Raw genomic sequence first — 16658 nt, 5'->3', positions numbered from 1 at the left:
TACTTTGACCAGTAAATATGAATTTCCATATCAGAAACAAGCAATATTAAATGCTGCCAATGATCTGGTCAGGATTAAGTTTTAGTATGAGGAAAACTTCAATAAAAGCTACAGTAATTGATTCAAAGTATTACACTTCCCGTAACTAGCTTGCAAGTCATCAACAACTGTATGCAAAAATTAATCTTGCGGGGTGATAAAATCACTACGACAGAACACGGTTTATATCTGTGCTGTTTTTTTAGGGATAATTTGCTTCCAATTGTTTGGCAATCCAAAGCTGTAACTCAGATAAAACAATAACACAATTGTTCTAATTCTTTCGTAAGAGAGCATCAGGAATTGTATTTTTAAATGACAAGTACACTAAAATCATAACCCCAAAGAACACATCCACACATTTGATGTATGTATCATCACAAATGGACACACACGTGCTTACGTTCTGTGTAATAGATTTCTCTCATACTTCTTTCACTGGAGCAATAATGGCGCTGTGCATCCATTTAAAACAATCCTTTCATGTAAAGGACGAGTCATCTTCATAAAGTTACATAAAGGATACTTGGCTTTTATCAGACTCTGAAGTCAATTTAAGTTCATTACTAAAATCTACCTACTCTGAGTATTGCTAATCAAAGAGAGATTATCTTATTAGCTCTTGTTATCTTCCCACATTAATCTCTCAAGCTAATTTTTTTTTCATTTAAGACAAAGTCGCTCAGAAATGGCCTGCCATTACGCTGTGTTTTTAGAGGCTCATGTTGCTTCTTTAATACCTACATGGAACATCGAATACCATGAAGGATAGGGTTTCATTGCAACGGTGAAGCGATTACATCGCAATTTAAAATGGTACATGATGAGACACTAAGTCTCATCCTTGAAGACTCTATTGTCTTTCCTTTGCCTTAGAATACAGCATCTGTTCTGTAATGTCCTGACATATTACTTGAAGGAAAAAAAAAAAACAACTTTTCCAATAAGTTGGTCTCAACTTAATTTCTTCACAGATACAAATAATCTGCTTTGGACATATTACCTCAGTGCTTGTATCTGATTATTGTTACACATATAATTTTCACAATTTTTTTCAGAAGGCAGTTTATTTCTCTGCCGTGGAAAATTTTCATCTTTGTCTCCAAAAAAGGGCAAAGAATGTCTGAAATGGTTCCTGCAGCTTGCTGTCAAACGCTGAAAATTTAATAGGATGTAATGAGATAACAAATGAAATAATTCTTGTCTTTTATTCAGAAGTTGCATAACAAATTTTGAATATTTTCTTTAGCTTACAGCTATGTAAAGTATTCTTGAACCCAGCAGTTTTTTAACAATGGATAACTACGTTGATCTGAAAAGGGGGAAAATTTGCCATGTTTCATCAGAATTTGATCTGCATGACTTGTTGCATATTCTGTGAAATTCCATTTGAATAGGGATTTTATATTCCCCACTGAACGTTTTTGCTGCCTCTTGTGGTTTCCATTATTTATTGTGAATCAAAGAAAATCCCACAATTTTTTCCACTTCTTTAAAATTAAAAAGAAATTCAGTCACCGTGCAAAATGGAAAACTTAACCGGGCTTCACATGACTTGCCAAGCGGAAAAATTGGAATTCTCGGCTCCATCTGTGCTGATAGTGGACATCAAAAAAAGACATACATTCTCGATTACATAGTCTGCAATTATTGAACTTCTTGTTGCTAGTTTTCAAAGCATTTGAAAAACATTACTGACGTATGCTTTTCAAGGGACATCACGCTGTCTTTGGGAGTCGTGTCGTTTGACCATAAGCTGGGTGGAGTTTGTGTAATAATTGTCTAAAACAATTTTTTTTTTATTTTCCACACCTGGTCATTCCCATTCATGATACGTAAAACAGCAGATACTAATCTGAAAAACCTAGCCATTGACGTCAAACATCGCAAGCCGTATTCCTTGTGATAAAAATAGAACATATGCCTAATGAAAATATTAAACATCAGTAAATACCATACTGCCTTTATACTCACAGTGGTCAAAATAATGTTTTATATTGCCATTGGTAATTTTTATAAATATTACAAATATTTCCAGTGAAGTCAGTAAAACATCTTCCATTAACGAAATAGCTTGGCCAAAATTTTATCTTGCCCTCTATTGTTTTAGAAAGTTTAAACTAAATGATTTATGTTGTTGGAAAGATTTTTCCATCCCATTTTAAATTTTTGTTTGGGTAGAAAGTGCCTCAAGGACAGATATTTGGACTCTCTGAACTTTTACAATACTTATTTGGTCTATCACTGGTGGAGGGTTTACTTTGAAGCTTGTTTAGTCAATAAAATTTTCACCAGCTTACTTTTGTCAAAACGAAAAATTCAATTTTTCCAAACAGAGGTTACACAAGTATGTCCACCATTTTGAATTTCAAGAGTCAGTAAACATTGGGTAATTTGTTTCTCTAGTACCAAATTTTGTATTTTTATTCTTTATTTGGAAAGGGAATGGTTTAAAGTTATCCTACGACCAGTTTGGGGAAAAGTTTAAGTCTTTCAGTTTCAAGGCGCAAACTACCACATCTTGATAAAATAGCTTACATCTTGTTCAGAAATTGCATTTTAATCCAAACAAAACAGAACTGAACAAACTAAAACTCAAAGGTTTCCACCTGTGGGACTTTTCCCTCTCATTTGCCTTGATGGAATACTCTGGACCCATCACTTAGAAAAATCCATAGGTGGTCCGTGCATGGCTACAAGCTCACGTCTCCTTCAAATACTAGTCAGCAAAGTCTCCCCGGCAGCCTCCGCACTTTCCATCAGAAAAGTTAAGGGTGCCATTTAAATGGTAGTCAATCAACCATAGCACGCTGAGACCAGAACAATGGTTGCTAAGCTTGAATTATTCTCCTACAAACTCGGAGACATCCACTGCAATGAATTCAGCCGTGAATCGTTGACATTTGTCTCTCCCTCTCCTTTTTGAGATCACTCGCTTCACGTCAAGTCACATAGCGCTGTGCACTCACACAAGAAGATCAAAAAAAAAAGTTTGCTTCTCCAGTGGGGGAGAAAAATTGAGACAGAAATTTTTCTAATCAAAAGGGCACAGCTGGAAATCTGAAGATTTCATTTCTCAAGAAGTTGGAAACTTTCCTCTGACTGGGAGGGCAAATCAACTGTTCAACTCGGAGGCAAAAAGACCTCCTCTTCCAAGACAAAAACGCATTGTGAAGTGGACGATGATCTAGATTACGCTTGAAAAAACTAAATCCACAGTTAGGTCATCTAGGCACTCCTTCTAGTTTAAACCTTACAACACGTACACTATCTGTAATACCAGGACATGGATGGCCGAGAAAAAACATTTTTTGAGGCAAAAATAGAAATAATCTAACTTGGTATTCCTGATGAAACTTCAAATATTAAACTTCAAGGGAGGAATGCACACTTTCATACTGATTTCTAATATCTAGAATCAAGTGTACATCGTAGCTCTTGTCAAATCCAATTAAAAATCATTTGTGGGCTTTTTTGTCTCATATGAATGTCATTTCATTTTTTCTGCTCATCCACAGCGAACAAGATGTCAGCCTCTATCCCCCTCAGAGGAGATCGACTCCCTTATCAGCCCCATCATTTGGCTGCCATGGAAACCAGATCTACCCGTGATATGGCATTTTAAAATCTTTGATAGATGAAGTTTGCATTAATACTCGCTATCCATAAATAATCCCCTACTCATTATGAGCTTTGCACCGGGCACTACCCCATCCATCACACCTAAATTTGACCTCCTCCCCATTGGAGCCGCACAGAAAAGAACCTTTTTCATGATCCCTTGCCTTACCCACATCTGCAATTTTCCAAATTTCATTGTAAAATAACACAAGTACTCAAGGGCAGGAAACAAATATTGCAATTTTTTTTTAGAATGTCTGTCCGCTTCCAGAGCTGTACACTTTTGATAACTTTAGGGATGACTTTTTCAAGTAGTCTGATGATAGTAGAAATGAACAGTGCTAATAGGTGAGATTCCAAATCAAGCATCAGCTGAAGAGCCATACTAAATCACACAAAGTAAGCAATCAGGCCCCCATCAATTTCTAGCACGAAGAAAAGCTAGCCGACAATCCCCGATGAAGGATCTATGAGTCTCTTTTTTCTAGTGTGTGTGTGTACATACTTGCAAGCAACGATGATATCATTCAATTAGCTGTGAGACTGACAGAGAGGGGAAGATTACACTGCAGTGTAATAGGACCATATTTCATGTTACTTTAATTGCAACTAATCTGGGTAGCTATTGTTAGCTCAGACTTAATACCTATTAATCGGCCATTATTACGCTAACGAAGCCACCATTCAAACGTCTCACTAGGCAAAACACAATAACATCAAAACCATATTGTCAAAATCATGTTTTTGAAAGGCTCCCATTATGCAGTAGTACAATGTATGACTGATGCAGTTCAATAAACAGGTTTTCAAAATAAATCACATTTTACTGCTGAAAGAGAGACAAACTGTACTCGGTTTTTTCCCCCCTTCATCTTGTTTTCAAAAAAAACCTAGAGTCAATCTCGCAAATCGACATCACAAGTGTCAATTTGTGTTATTATGACAGAAATTTCGCTGAAAATAACAAAACATTTAGTAACAATAAAATGCATTAGGTGCCTATCATCAGCCATTCAATCTTCTTTTTTTGTATTACCCATCTTCCAAACTTCAATTAGGCTATGTATTAGCTTAGATGGGTCTGTCTCTCTCCGCACAACCATTCACTCAATGGCCATTTTGCTTTGAAAGCAAAGGTTTTTAAAACACGCAATGCTGCGAGGCATTCTGCTGCGTGTCTGTCAATGCTTACCAATACAAGTGAAAAGATAACCGACTTGCGCTGATTGTTGCGTTGAGCTTCTTAGCTCCGAGCGGATCAACAGTTACCCTTTTATGAATAACCCCCCCAAAAAAGGAACATCGTAAAGCTAAAATGGCCTTTTTTACTCCTATACACCGGCTTGAGTCTCTCTTTGTCCGAAAACAAGCTTCTTTTTTTCATCACAGACTATGTGTGTATTTAACACAGAAAATGTTTTTAACAATTTTGAATAGCCGTATCCCCTTCAACAAATGTATCGTATGCATTGTTCTCTCATTTGCAATGACAAGTCTATTCCAAATTGACGATTCTTATCAGTACAAGCTATAATCAGTGAAGAAAGAAAACAGTAATTTTTTAAAGGGTAAAATTGTTTTTTCAAAACTGTCTACACATAGGAAAGAATGTCAACAACAAAAATTTTAGTTTTTTTATGTTTGTACTTTAAGTAGTTTAGCTCTCTGACTAGAATTTTAATGACAAGTCATGTTCTAACAGATCAAACACAACGATGAAAAGCTGAAAATTTCAAAACAATCCAGCAGACTTTACATATGGGAACCATTTTTTGTGTGTGTGTGAATTTTATCAGCAAAATTTGATCAGATGACGTCAAATATTACCAGAGAAATTTATGACTGGAATTTCTTTGCCGACAACACGTGTTACAGCAAAGCAACTCAGCTTGATCAGATGAAACGATAGCGTCAACGTATAATAGGAAAATGTGACAGATTTATGGTCTTTTGGCAGCAGAGAGAAAATTCACCAAACAACTCGGGCTGATTTTTGAACATTAAGAATATGCCAATAACATATGCTGAGAGATTTTACAGATTACTTTGACCCAACCTCCCACCACAGAAAAAAGCTGCTCCAGATTGCTACCTAATAGAGAAACCACAAGGCTGCGAAAACAGTACAGTCATAGAACACTGACTCATACACACCCCTCAACGACAAAAATACACAGGATTTTCTAATTTTGGTCAATTTTCAAAATTTTTCATGTTTGATTTTATCCATCGGTCACTCTCATCTCTACAGCTCACTCTCCAATTCTAAGACACTGTCCAACTTTTCTAACCTAAAATTTTTATTTATCTTAACTTTTTTAGAAAAAATGAAATTTTTTAGAAGACACCTTGAACAGAAGTTCCAAAACACTAACACTGCACGGTTGCCTTTTCCTCATTTTAAAACAAACCTGACTTGTAATAAATGCCTAGCAAAATATACGTATATGTAAACATTATGACAATCTACTTGACAACTAACACGGAGCAAAAAAATCCACTTATAACATTTCAAATATATTGAATTCATCAACGCCATTTAATGTTTACACCCATGATTTAAAAATATTTTAATCAATAAAATCTTCAAGAATTCTTGCTAGGATAGAGCTTTTAAAATAAATTTCCCTCAACATCACAGACTTAAGAAATATTGTCAAGTGAAAGAGTAAAATGTACCAGAATGTTTTACGAATCCTGTAAAAATAACAGGAATTATATAAACTATGTTTCTTTTCACCAAATACAACGGGAATATTTAGATTACACAGTGTAAATGAAGTACATACCTGCTGCAGATTCAAATCCCATGTCTTGTGGTTCCTGCTTGATGTGGAAAGGTGGAGGCCTGTCGTAGATACCATTGGGGAAATCTTGTCTGATGGACCCGTATCCCGGTTCAGAAGCCTGGCGATGAAACGTCCTTTGCTCTGGCGGTGCTGGGAAGCATGGTTCTGATGCCTGTCGTTGGAACCTGATGAAATAAAGCAGTTGATATAGTCAAATTTACAGAAATAAATAATTTTTTTTCTAAATCCGTCCATCCACTCACTTTTAAAAAACAAAAGCCACAATATCCTGAATGTTATGAGCTACCGGTAATTGCTATATCAGCTATGTTTTGAAACTCACAAGAGATTGCAATAGACATGAACGCATGAACTCTCATTGTCACCCATCATAATTTAAAAAGAGTTGTCTTTTCTGTTGACATTTTCGAGAGTCAATTTCTCTTTGTAACAAGAGAGTTGACAATTTTTTGTAAACTGTGGGCAGGATTTGGCTATTCAACTCTGCACTGGTACATGGCGCAAGTTTTAAATCACTTGTTGCATTCCAACGAAAGACAAAAATAGATTCTGATTCACATGAACAAATCCACACAGAATATACGGATAACACTGTCACTAGAATACTTTACACAGGTGTTGAAATAATGGCTGCTTTGCTTCTCTCATTGCGACTGCATACCACAGTTGCTATGATTTTACTGAATGTTTCTCTCAATTGACAAAACTAACTACATGAACAGGGCCTGCAGCAGAGGTGCACCACCTCTTCGGCGATGAAGTTATTTCCAAACACTAATCACTTTACTTTACTTTGTTAGCTTTGGTCCTTTCTGTCAACTTACAGGTCGAGTCAGTGTACACACCAAAGTGGAAGCTATATTGTGACACTTAAAATTTATCTGACGAAAAAAGGACAATTTGCCTGCCAAATTGAAGACATTACGCCACTTTAAATACAAACTGCTAAAAGATTGGTAAGATTTTGTCAAATACTTTACATATGATTTGATTTGGGTGTTTTTTTTTCGAGAGAGAGAGAGCTTTTGAGTTTCTCATTTTTTTCTTGGGCTGAATTGGACACATGTTGTCTGGTCGGTACCAGATTTTCGCTTCATTTTCTTTGCGCTAATATTACACCGTTAAAATTGAGCTGCTACTTACGTGTGGTTAATGCCATTCTTGTGTGTTTTTGTTTAATGAGTCACTGAGTGACAAACCAGAACAAAATATGATATCATGCTAGTTTTCCTGTCTGGAAATTACTTTTTCTGTAACTTTAGACAGCTTTTAAGCTCTAATTTCGATAGAAATAATTATTTCAATCAAGGAAAATTGCTCTACATTTTAACCATTTACAAATGAAGAAATTTTACCTTTTTTCTGTTGTTTGGTATCCCGGTTCTGTAGGTGATGTGAAGCCACTGTTCTGTTCCTTGTAGTTTGTAGGACGCGGAGGAGGTTGATGTGTCGGCCCCGGCGATTCTTGAGCTGGCGGTGAGCTGTTCGGTTGTGGGGGAGGTGGCTGGTGCTCGTACGGACTGTTCACAAACGCTTTCTCACCGTACTCGAATTTGTGGTCGAAAGTAAACTTTGGTGTTCTCATGTGCGCACATGGTTTATGGCATCCCGGACTCTTTGGCTCTGTCTTTATTTTCACATTAAATGGCACTACAAAAGAACAAACAGAATATTTTCAGTTACACTAAACAGTAGTACTGTAGGAAGTCCATTTTTTCATCTACATGCAAAGTTTATAATCAAAAATCACTTTCCAAAGTGTTGAACAAACAGAATGAAATCACAAAAGATGAAACAAAATGATGAGCATAGATTATATAAATACTACAATAGAAGTTAAAATCGATGAAAGAAAACTAGACTACAAAAGGAATAATATACATAAGAACTTGATATTTGCCTCAACATGCTCAGGAAGTGAATACAAAAACCTGAATATTTTTATACAAATAATCTCTGTTTTAATTAGCACGTTAAGTTAAAACTAACAAATAAGAACCATACGACAAAACTGCTGATGTCAATACCATCAAATGAGATTTTAAAAAGTTACAAACAAAATAGAATTTCTGGAAGACAAGATAAAAAATTGAACGTTTTGGAAAAATATTTGTGAAAGCCATGGAAAAATAAAAAGGTGAAACAAACGGGTGAACTGACAACAGTCATGTGACCCATTGGATCCTAAAATTCATTCATGAAAACTGTTCTGCAGTTGATGAAGGATACGCAACAGGCAGTAAGCAGCAACAGATAGGTAGAAAGCAGTGCTGTATGTTTTGATAAAAGTGACTGGAGCCGCTCACAATGAAAACATCACTCTCACTGTTTGCACAGTGTGGATACACATTAACAGACACCAACGGGAGAGCAGCAACAAATGAAAGGCAGAAAAAAATAATAGCAAAAACAGATCGATCAATAGAAGTCTCTTTGACTTCTTCCCAACGTTGAAATGAATAAAGACAGATGTAGAAAAACATATGTGCAAATCAATACATGGGTAATAGTAAAAAAAATCTTAATAACATACAGATTCTATGATGCTCCTCGCTCATTCCTGCTACGGTGGGGTAATCAGAACAGGCAATTTATGACAAACAATATGAGATGACGACTCCTTTTAACAAGTACGCTATCAGGCACCTTGACTCTGGTTTCTGACTATCCCTTTGTAATACTCCTTATGAAACCAAATTAGGGGCTGTACTACACCGAAGTCCACTCAATTCGCTTTGCATAAGAATAAGGTTACATTGCACCTAGGGGGCCTGCTGAACATAAGCCATTCATAAGCACCAGAATGAGGCTCACAACCACGACAACGTGAAGCGGTAGATCTCCCCCATTTTAAATATTCATGTCTCCCTTTCTCTAGCAGTGCATAGGCCAGCACTTTTCAACAACGTTGAAGATTTACATCCCAGAATTTACTGTCAATCTTGCCGGACTTCAAATATCCATATTTGTTACATCCATCACAATTACAGCAATTTTGGATGATAAGATTGTTAATTTCAACTTAATGACCATTAATTGTACCCTCATCAAGAAAATAGAATTTGGATTGAATTACACCAATTATTGTTGAAAAATTTGAATAATTTGTCATTGTATATGCAGGATCTGTTTTAATATAACTATATAAGTACCTCTGTACTGTATTCATTTGAGCTTGACTTTTCAACTTTAAAAAATTTCTTGTCATTACTTACTGCTACGGGAACTTTATTAATTAGAGAAAAAAGAATATTCCAGAATTATAGTCACTTTCTATAAAATTGCCAATTCAAAATTATTTATCAAAATTGGTGGCCATTAACATATCTTAATGTTCTACAACTTCTTGAATTTCTGCACCACTCAACTATGTAGGAACTTTTTAAATTTTGTATTTCATAAACCTTTATTTTTTTCTGCACACAAAATTCAATGAACAATACCAATCAAAGAACTCAAGCACTCCTATATATTACACCCTTCTTAACCTTAATCTTTTTCAAACATTTTCTGTAAGTGTAATACCAGTACCCCGGTGATGTTTATATTTTTAACACACGTTTTTATTCAAACAGCTCTTTACAAACATTTTAAAGAAAAGACAATCACAAAATGACAGACAGAGGGAGTGTTCACGATTACATACAGGACAGTCATTATAATTGACTTTGCAAACATTTTTCCAAACTGATAAATAACTACTTCAGCACACTTTTGTATTCTTCACATTTTGAACAGTTGGTGTTCTTTAACACTGCGATAAATTTCAACAACAATTTCAATAACAATTACTTCGGGCAAAAATTCTGACAAGGCTGTATAATTCTAGAATCATGTTGACCTATACGATAAAACTAAATGATTTGGACAAAACAATACAAAAACAACAGGACGTTTCTGTCATAGGAAAGGCAACCCGTATAGCAAAACTATATAGAGGACTTGACCCAATATTTCCCAGTAACAAACTTTTCAAAAGATGAAAAAAGAAATTAGTAAACTGACATAATGATACCACTACAGAAATACTGAAACATTTGTAACATCCACTTCTTGCCATTCATTTTCCAAGACTCAAAAGTACGAGGTAATGTAACAGCTTTGAAAAATATTTAAATGGCAGCTGTCTTTGGGTGGTGAATTATGGGAATAGTCTGGCCACTAATGTCATCATCCCTTGAAAAGACTACATGGGAAGAAATCGAAAAACGATTGATGATAATAATTTCTTAGGACCACTAAATTCATATCTGCCACTTTTGTGTGAAGGAAGCCTTTCTTAATTTGAAGAATTTTCTAGTGTAACTTTCTTAAAAAGGTCTCAGTGCAAATGTCGCGCCCTCTACTAAATTTGAAGTCATATCTTAAAGCTCTGTGTGGCAAGTTGCTGTTTGGAAACCCTAGAAGTGACAAACATGGTCTATAAAATGCAACACACATTTCTACAGGGATTGGGATTCACTTTTTCAATTTTTTTTTTCCACTGGAAGGCTGAAACAATCTTGAGCGAGACACCAGAAACCAGACACTTGTTTTACTGCCCTTTAGAAATAGTATCCGTCATGCTACCTGACCTTATCTCTGCCATGTTTACCAGAAGAGGATGTTTTTAAAACTTTTTTATTTATAGACTTTTAAAGCCTGTTAATCATTAACGTCAGCGTACTTTGGTAGTCCACTCTGTGCCACCACTTAAGTTTTACATCCTCATTTTGACCTTTGACCCCTGGAGAAATCTATAATTTCCCGTGTGTGTAAACAAGCCGTCAAGCATAATTATGTTACTAGGTAACAGAGAATTCCAGAGCTTTAAAACTGTCAATTTATGATCAAAATTTTCCAGATTTAGTCATGGTAAATACAGTTATATTTAATTAGGGATAGGCTAGTTCCCTTGAAGATCTCATTTTTTTCAATAAACTCTGTGATGCAATCTCAGCTGACTTTACTGTGCTGTAGTATCTTACAAAGATTGCCCAACATTTTGAAAGCTTTCTGGCTTCTAAACTGCTAAGTCAACTTTAGAAGGCCAAACGCTAAAACTATCAACTCTTTCAGCTCGGCATGCAAATGTTCAACATATACGCCACCTATTATGTACCGGCTATTTAAATTCAAATTTCATTTCATTTGCATATGAAAATCAGTTTCATTGACTTGTCACATGACAAACACATAAACTTGACCAACCGATTTTCACAGAGTGTACAGTAAGATTTAATAAGGTCGTCAATTTAAAAACACACTCACAGAAACAAAATGATGATGCTCATTAAGAAATTCACCAACTGACTTGCACTGTGCACAGTCAGTCTCCGCCCACAATACAAGCTTATTTTAATCTACACGGCTGATTTGCATTCAACAAGTAGGCCGTGTAGCCTGGGACCTTGCAGCCTCACAGCTGACAACTGACACAATCAGAACATAACAACTAGAAAACTGTAAATTCATTTTTATCAAGGCACTGATAATTTTTTTTTATATCTCCTTCGTGTTATCAAACCAGCTAAATATTTGTTTCAACATCACTTATTCTGAAAGAGTGGAAGACCAAAACAGAGGTCATTGATGTTCTGTCTCTACCAGCACATATCATAACTGAAAGAATCTACTACATTGTGTTATTTGCTGGCTTCATTTTCCATCTGTACTAGCTATCTGTAAACATGGTCTAAAAAATATTTGACCATAACTTATGTAATGGCCACTTTTTTCTGAAAACTCATGACAAATACACCACCTGCCAAATCTTCACGTTTGACATTTCAACTGATTCATATGTCACATGATAAATCGCAAAATCCCACTCAAATTCCAAATTTGGCAGGACCAACACCATTACTCACTACACTTAACAATGACAAAGGTTTGTGACGATCATAAAATTATCAAAAATAATCACATAACTTACAATTTTCCCCTTCGAAATCTGGCACCTTGGCTTCTGTGTCACTGTCATATCCCAAACCTGAAAATAAAACCATACATCAGTTCCAGTTTGAAAGGTCAGTGAACATTGGGATACTTTCTCATTAAGGCCTAATCACTTGACCTGAGTTACATATATACCATAACCCCCTCCACACCACCACCATGCACCACCACCTCCACAAACCCTTTTCCCCAAAATGGCAACAATGACTTCCTTTACTGTCTACTTCAACGTTGAGAAAAATTTCCTATTTTTTGCAGGTTTAAACAGGTAAAGCTAAACCATAAGTTGTCAATGGGAATTATTCTAGTATACGACGAGATAAACGATCCATCCAAGAAAGAGTAATTTTGGGAGGAAAATGACGCCGCACACAGTATATATAAATTCCTTTAGCTCAGAAGACGGCAGGAAAATTAACTCATTTACATACCTTCAGCTAACCACTCTTCCTGAAATTGGCTCAGATCTTGGAACAATTCTGACCATTAAAAAGTGGGAAAAAGAAACAGAAATAATATGTAGCCTGTTGTTTTTGGCAATTGTTTGTGTGGAAAAGTTGTGACTAACTAGTTAACGTTTAGGCAATGAGTCTCATTAATCAAACCCAATCACCCTCAGACTGTCTATCACTCAGTGAGAGAAGTTGAGGAAAAAAGTTTTCGTTTCTTTTAAACGTACCTTCCGAATCTTGTTCTAAATCGACCACAAGTTTTTTCTCTTCTTTTATTTCGTCGTCACAACTCCCTCCATCGTCATCAGGCACATCTTGGTCTGGGACAGTCTGGAGGTCAGACAAAATTTGCTGAATAAGAATTCGACCGCCTGATGCATTTAAAATGGCGCACGGTCGTGCTCGTGCGGATTACAACACACACGAATTAGCACAAAAAAAATATTGATGGAGTATGTGACAAATAAATTGAAAAGCTCGCATACCTGTGGGTAGAAATAAGGCACTTCTTGATCGTAAAAGCTGTCCAGTTGGTTGGCCATGGTGATAGTTATCCAGTTTTGGGGTGCTCTCCCCAAAAGGACCTCTGTGGGATCGTGGGAAGAAGCAAAACTTTGAATGAGTACTGGAGCAACTTATGGATTCTGCATATGTAATGAGCTGAGTCCCACAACGACGTCGCAAGCACTCCGGAAGAAAACGATGTTAGATGCAGCGAAACATCTCACGAACTGACATGACATCCACTTATATACCCTAGTTGATATCTTAGTCTCAAAATGAGCCATCATTTTTGGGATAATTTAGTATTTTACATAATTGGGTCGCGGGCAATCACTTTCATTTGTATGTGGCTGGCCAGACGACAGCTAGTCATCAGCCTATACAAGTTGCTGCCCGGTGCCTGTGCAGTACCGAAGAGCGCCTGAACAGCCCCCTGATCGAAAACACCTCCTTACCTCCAGACCTCGAATATGACCCACTGTCCTATCGTTCCAGATCCACTTGGAATGAAACAAAAATTAATATGACAAAATAAAAGCGAGAGATATGCACTGTGAAGGCTGTCCACTGGGCCAAATTTCAACGCATAGAAAGCCCCATACAAACGTGGGCGAACGCAGCAGTTTCAGTCAGCGAAATCAGCTATCCATCGGCCATCTCAGTTGACTGAAAATTGACATCTGATTGGTCCATTTTCAATGAATGTACCTGTTTCATTGGTTCTTTTGTAATAGCTGTCAATCAATTGAATAAATTAGTAATTGATCGATATGCAATACAAATCTGTCCAATCACGAACAGGCTGTTACCATGCCAACGTGTGACGTCAATGTGACGTCACGTATTTATCAATAATCATGTTAACGTCACAATGGGTTTATTGACGGGCAATTACCATAAAAATAGCAACACAGACCCAGTTAACCAATCGTTATCGACGTCTACTAATCATTAATACATTATTGACAAGACAGCGGTTTGACTCTGGCGAAAACATTTCATTCACAAAGATCAGTATAAACAACGTGGCTCTGTATTGACAGAACCCAAATTGAGACTTAGCAAGGTATTTCTCCAAATTTTCACCGTAGGCCGATCTCGTTCGATTATTGACAATGTCAATATGTCTCTCTTAGTGGGAATCAACATCTTGTGACCGAAAAATTGGCTCGATAGAACCGTATGGCTACAATCTATAAATAGAACGCAACCCTTCTCTAATCGCAATTCAATAAGTCTGCTTGCCACGCCCCCCAACAGGCTACCGAATTGACATTTCAGATCCAGTTGACAGACTGAAGGTAAGATGAGATACAAGCTAGACTGGACGGCCCTTCGAAAGATATGTCAAGTATACTGCTTATTCTCGGTTACGGTAGTCGTTTGCCTTCGAACGCTTTCCATCAAAACATTAGGTTTTACTCGGATATTTTCCAGAAATATGTGCTTCCGCCGAGAGCACTTGTGAAGATTATTCTTCGCGCAGTACGCCATCCCTGACTGGTTGTCTCGCCAGAACAGTTTTGCCGCAGATATGCGCAGGAGCATGGTCACTCGATCGCATCACCATCGGCCATCCAACTGTGCATGCATAGCCAGCCAAACAACGGTACCCGCCATGAAAATTGACAAAATGTCTCTAAATAAAACCGTGCTACCAGCGTCCGCGAAAAATTCTAATTACGACAATGATGACTAAACTCATCGTTTCCTTTGGTATTGCGATAACATTTAGATAATTTTACCACGTGTTTAATTTCCGAATAAAGCTGGTAGCTTTGCCACAAATTCGGGTGTAGGCAAAATGTGTATATTTGGCTGTGAAATAGACACAGACGGTCTGTTCACATAGTCTTTCCATAAACGTTGAGGGATTGTGGTTCACAGTAAAGCCGGCCTCAATCATACCCCTGAGCGATCCCAGTCGGAGGCAGTCCAACCATGGATGTCTATTTTTTACATCCATGGTCCAACTCATTCCATTCGTGTTCGCAGATACGGCAGAACGACAACTCGACCAACTCGGCCCCATTCAATTCAGTCGTCCCGGTGATTTATTTAAAAGGTGACCTTTGAATGGTAACCCGTAGTAACGGAATGTGCCGATAAAGTTTCTCGGCTGATTGATGCTTGTTGTGTTGGACGATTGTTTGGCCGGGTCAGAAGTACAGGAGCAATGCGCGTGACCTACTTTGGCACAAAAACTTCCGATATGTGCCGACGTATGCGACCCCTGCGAAGCCTATTCATGACTTCGAATGTTAAAAAGGGCCCAATGCCCTTCTTTCTCTCGTTCGCTTTTGGTAATGATTACTCAGCCATGGCACGATCAGCAACCAAACCATATAGAAAAGGGTGATGAAGAAAAGGCCTCTGGGGTCAAAATTTCTTATTTTTTCCTTGCGCGGCACAGCTTAAGGGTTTCTGAGAAGGCTTGCCACTACCAGTCTAGTCCAGTCCAGTCTCTCTCTCTCTCTCTCTCTCTCTCTCTCTCTCTCTCTCTCTCTCTCTCTCATATCGACATCTTTGTTTTAAAATTCGACGCTTTCTAATGTAAACAGCACTTGGTAATCTTCAACCCTTATCAGATCCCGAGTGTTCTTCAAAGCATATTAGGCCTAAGACGCGGGGTGGGGATGGGGGGGGGCGCTAGGGTGGGGGTTGTTGGGCTTATCACGCAAACTATATGTATATCATGACAAGCTATATGTACACTTTCTGTATCAAGCTTTTTATAAAGCTGGTAGACGGCTCTTAAATTACAACGTTACTCCTCATGGGACGGTTTATCAACAGCTAGTTTTCAAACACGATGTCTTTTCTCCCCCGGTATTTCACTCGGTATTTTGTCAGTTCAATTACTTTTTGAATTATTATTGTGACCTACGGACTTAAGTTACCCTGTTATGATCTATAACCATGTTTACTTGACCACTAATGCCACTGCAGAGCGCAAAGGCTATATAACCACGCTGAGTTGGCAATGATAAGCGTTATCTTTTAATATATTTCCCCCAAAATAAGACTAAGTCGTTGTCGGTACAAAGAGTCATTCGGTGCGTTTTCTTAAATCATGTTATTGTTAATGTTTGAGGAAACCACATCCCTCTAGCTCTCCGCGGGGCGCGCTCATCCAGAGGCCCGGGACTTGGGCTAAGAAACTTTTGTTCTTGTGTGTGGTGGTTGGCAGGACGACCTGAGACAGAACCAGGAGTACAATGAGAGTTTAGATATCTATGGAAAATAGGTAAATAAAATAAAAAAAGACATTTAAACGGGAGCCCGAAAAGTTCTC

At 37.4% G+C, this 16658-nt stretch overlaps 1 protein-coding gene across 4 annotated transcripts in view; it reads right to left on the bottom strand.

The window, feature by feature from the left end:
- The window catches only part of LOC139117355 (ETS translocation variant 1-like), a 35852-nt gene extending 21767 nt beyond the window's left edge, over positions 1-14085 (bottom strand). For 2 of the 4 annotated variants that reach the window (XM_070680391.1, XM_070680392.1), the window contains exons 1-3: positions 9004-9158; positions 7826-8120; positions 6450-6634 (exon numbers count right to left, since the gene is read on the bottom strand). In XM_070680391.1, the coding sequence (XP_070536492.1) occupies positions 6450-6634; positions 7826-8120; positions 9004-9028 (505 nt within the window). In that variant the 5' untranslated portion in view covers positions 9029-9158. Of the gene's footprint in view, positions 1-6449; positions 6635-7825; positions 8121-9003; positions 9159-12384; positions 12442-12838; positions 12887-13086; positions 13190-13344; positions 13446-13818 lie in introns of those variants that run through there. The other 2 variants (XM_070680388.1, XM_070680390.1) reach the window with 2 other exon arrangements.
- Between the last annotated feature and the right edge of the window lie 2573 nt (positions 14086-16658).

Source organism: Ptychodera flava, chromosome 18, assembly GCF_041260155.1.
Source record: "Ptychodera flava strain L36383 chromosome 18, AS_Pfla_20210202, whole genome shotgun sequence".
Classification (NCBI taxonomy): domain Eukaryota; kingdom Metazoa; phylum Hemichordata; class Enteropneusta; family Ptychoderidae; genus Ptychodera; species Ptychodera flava.
The sequence above is the reverse complement of the archived record's forward strand: the minus strand, read 5'-3'. Positions and strand labels throughout refer to the sequence as shown.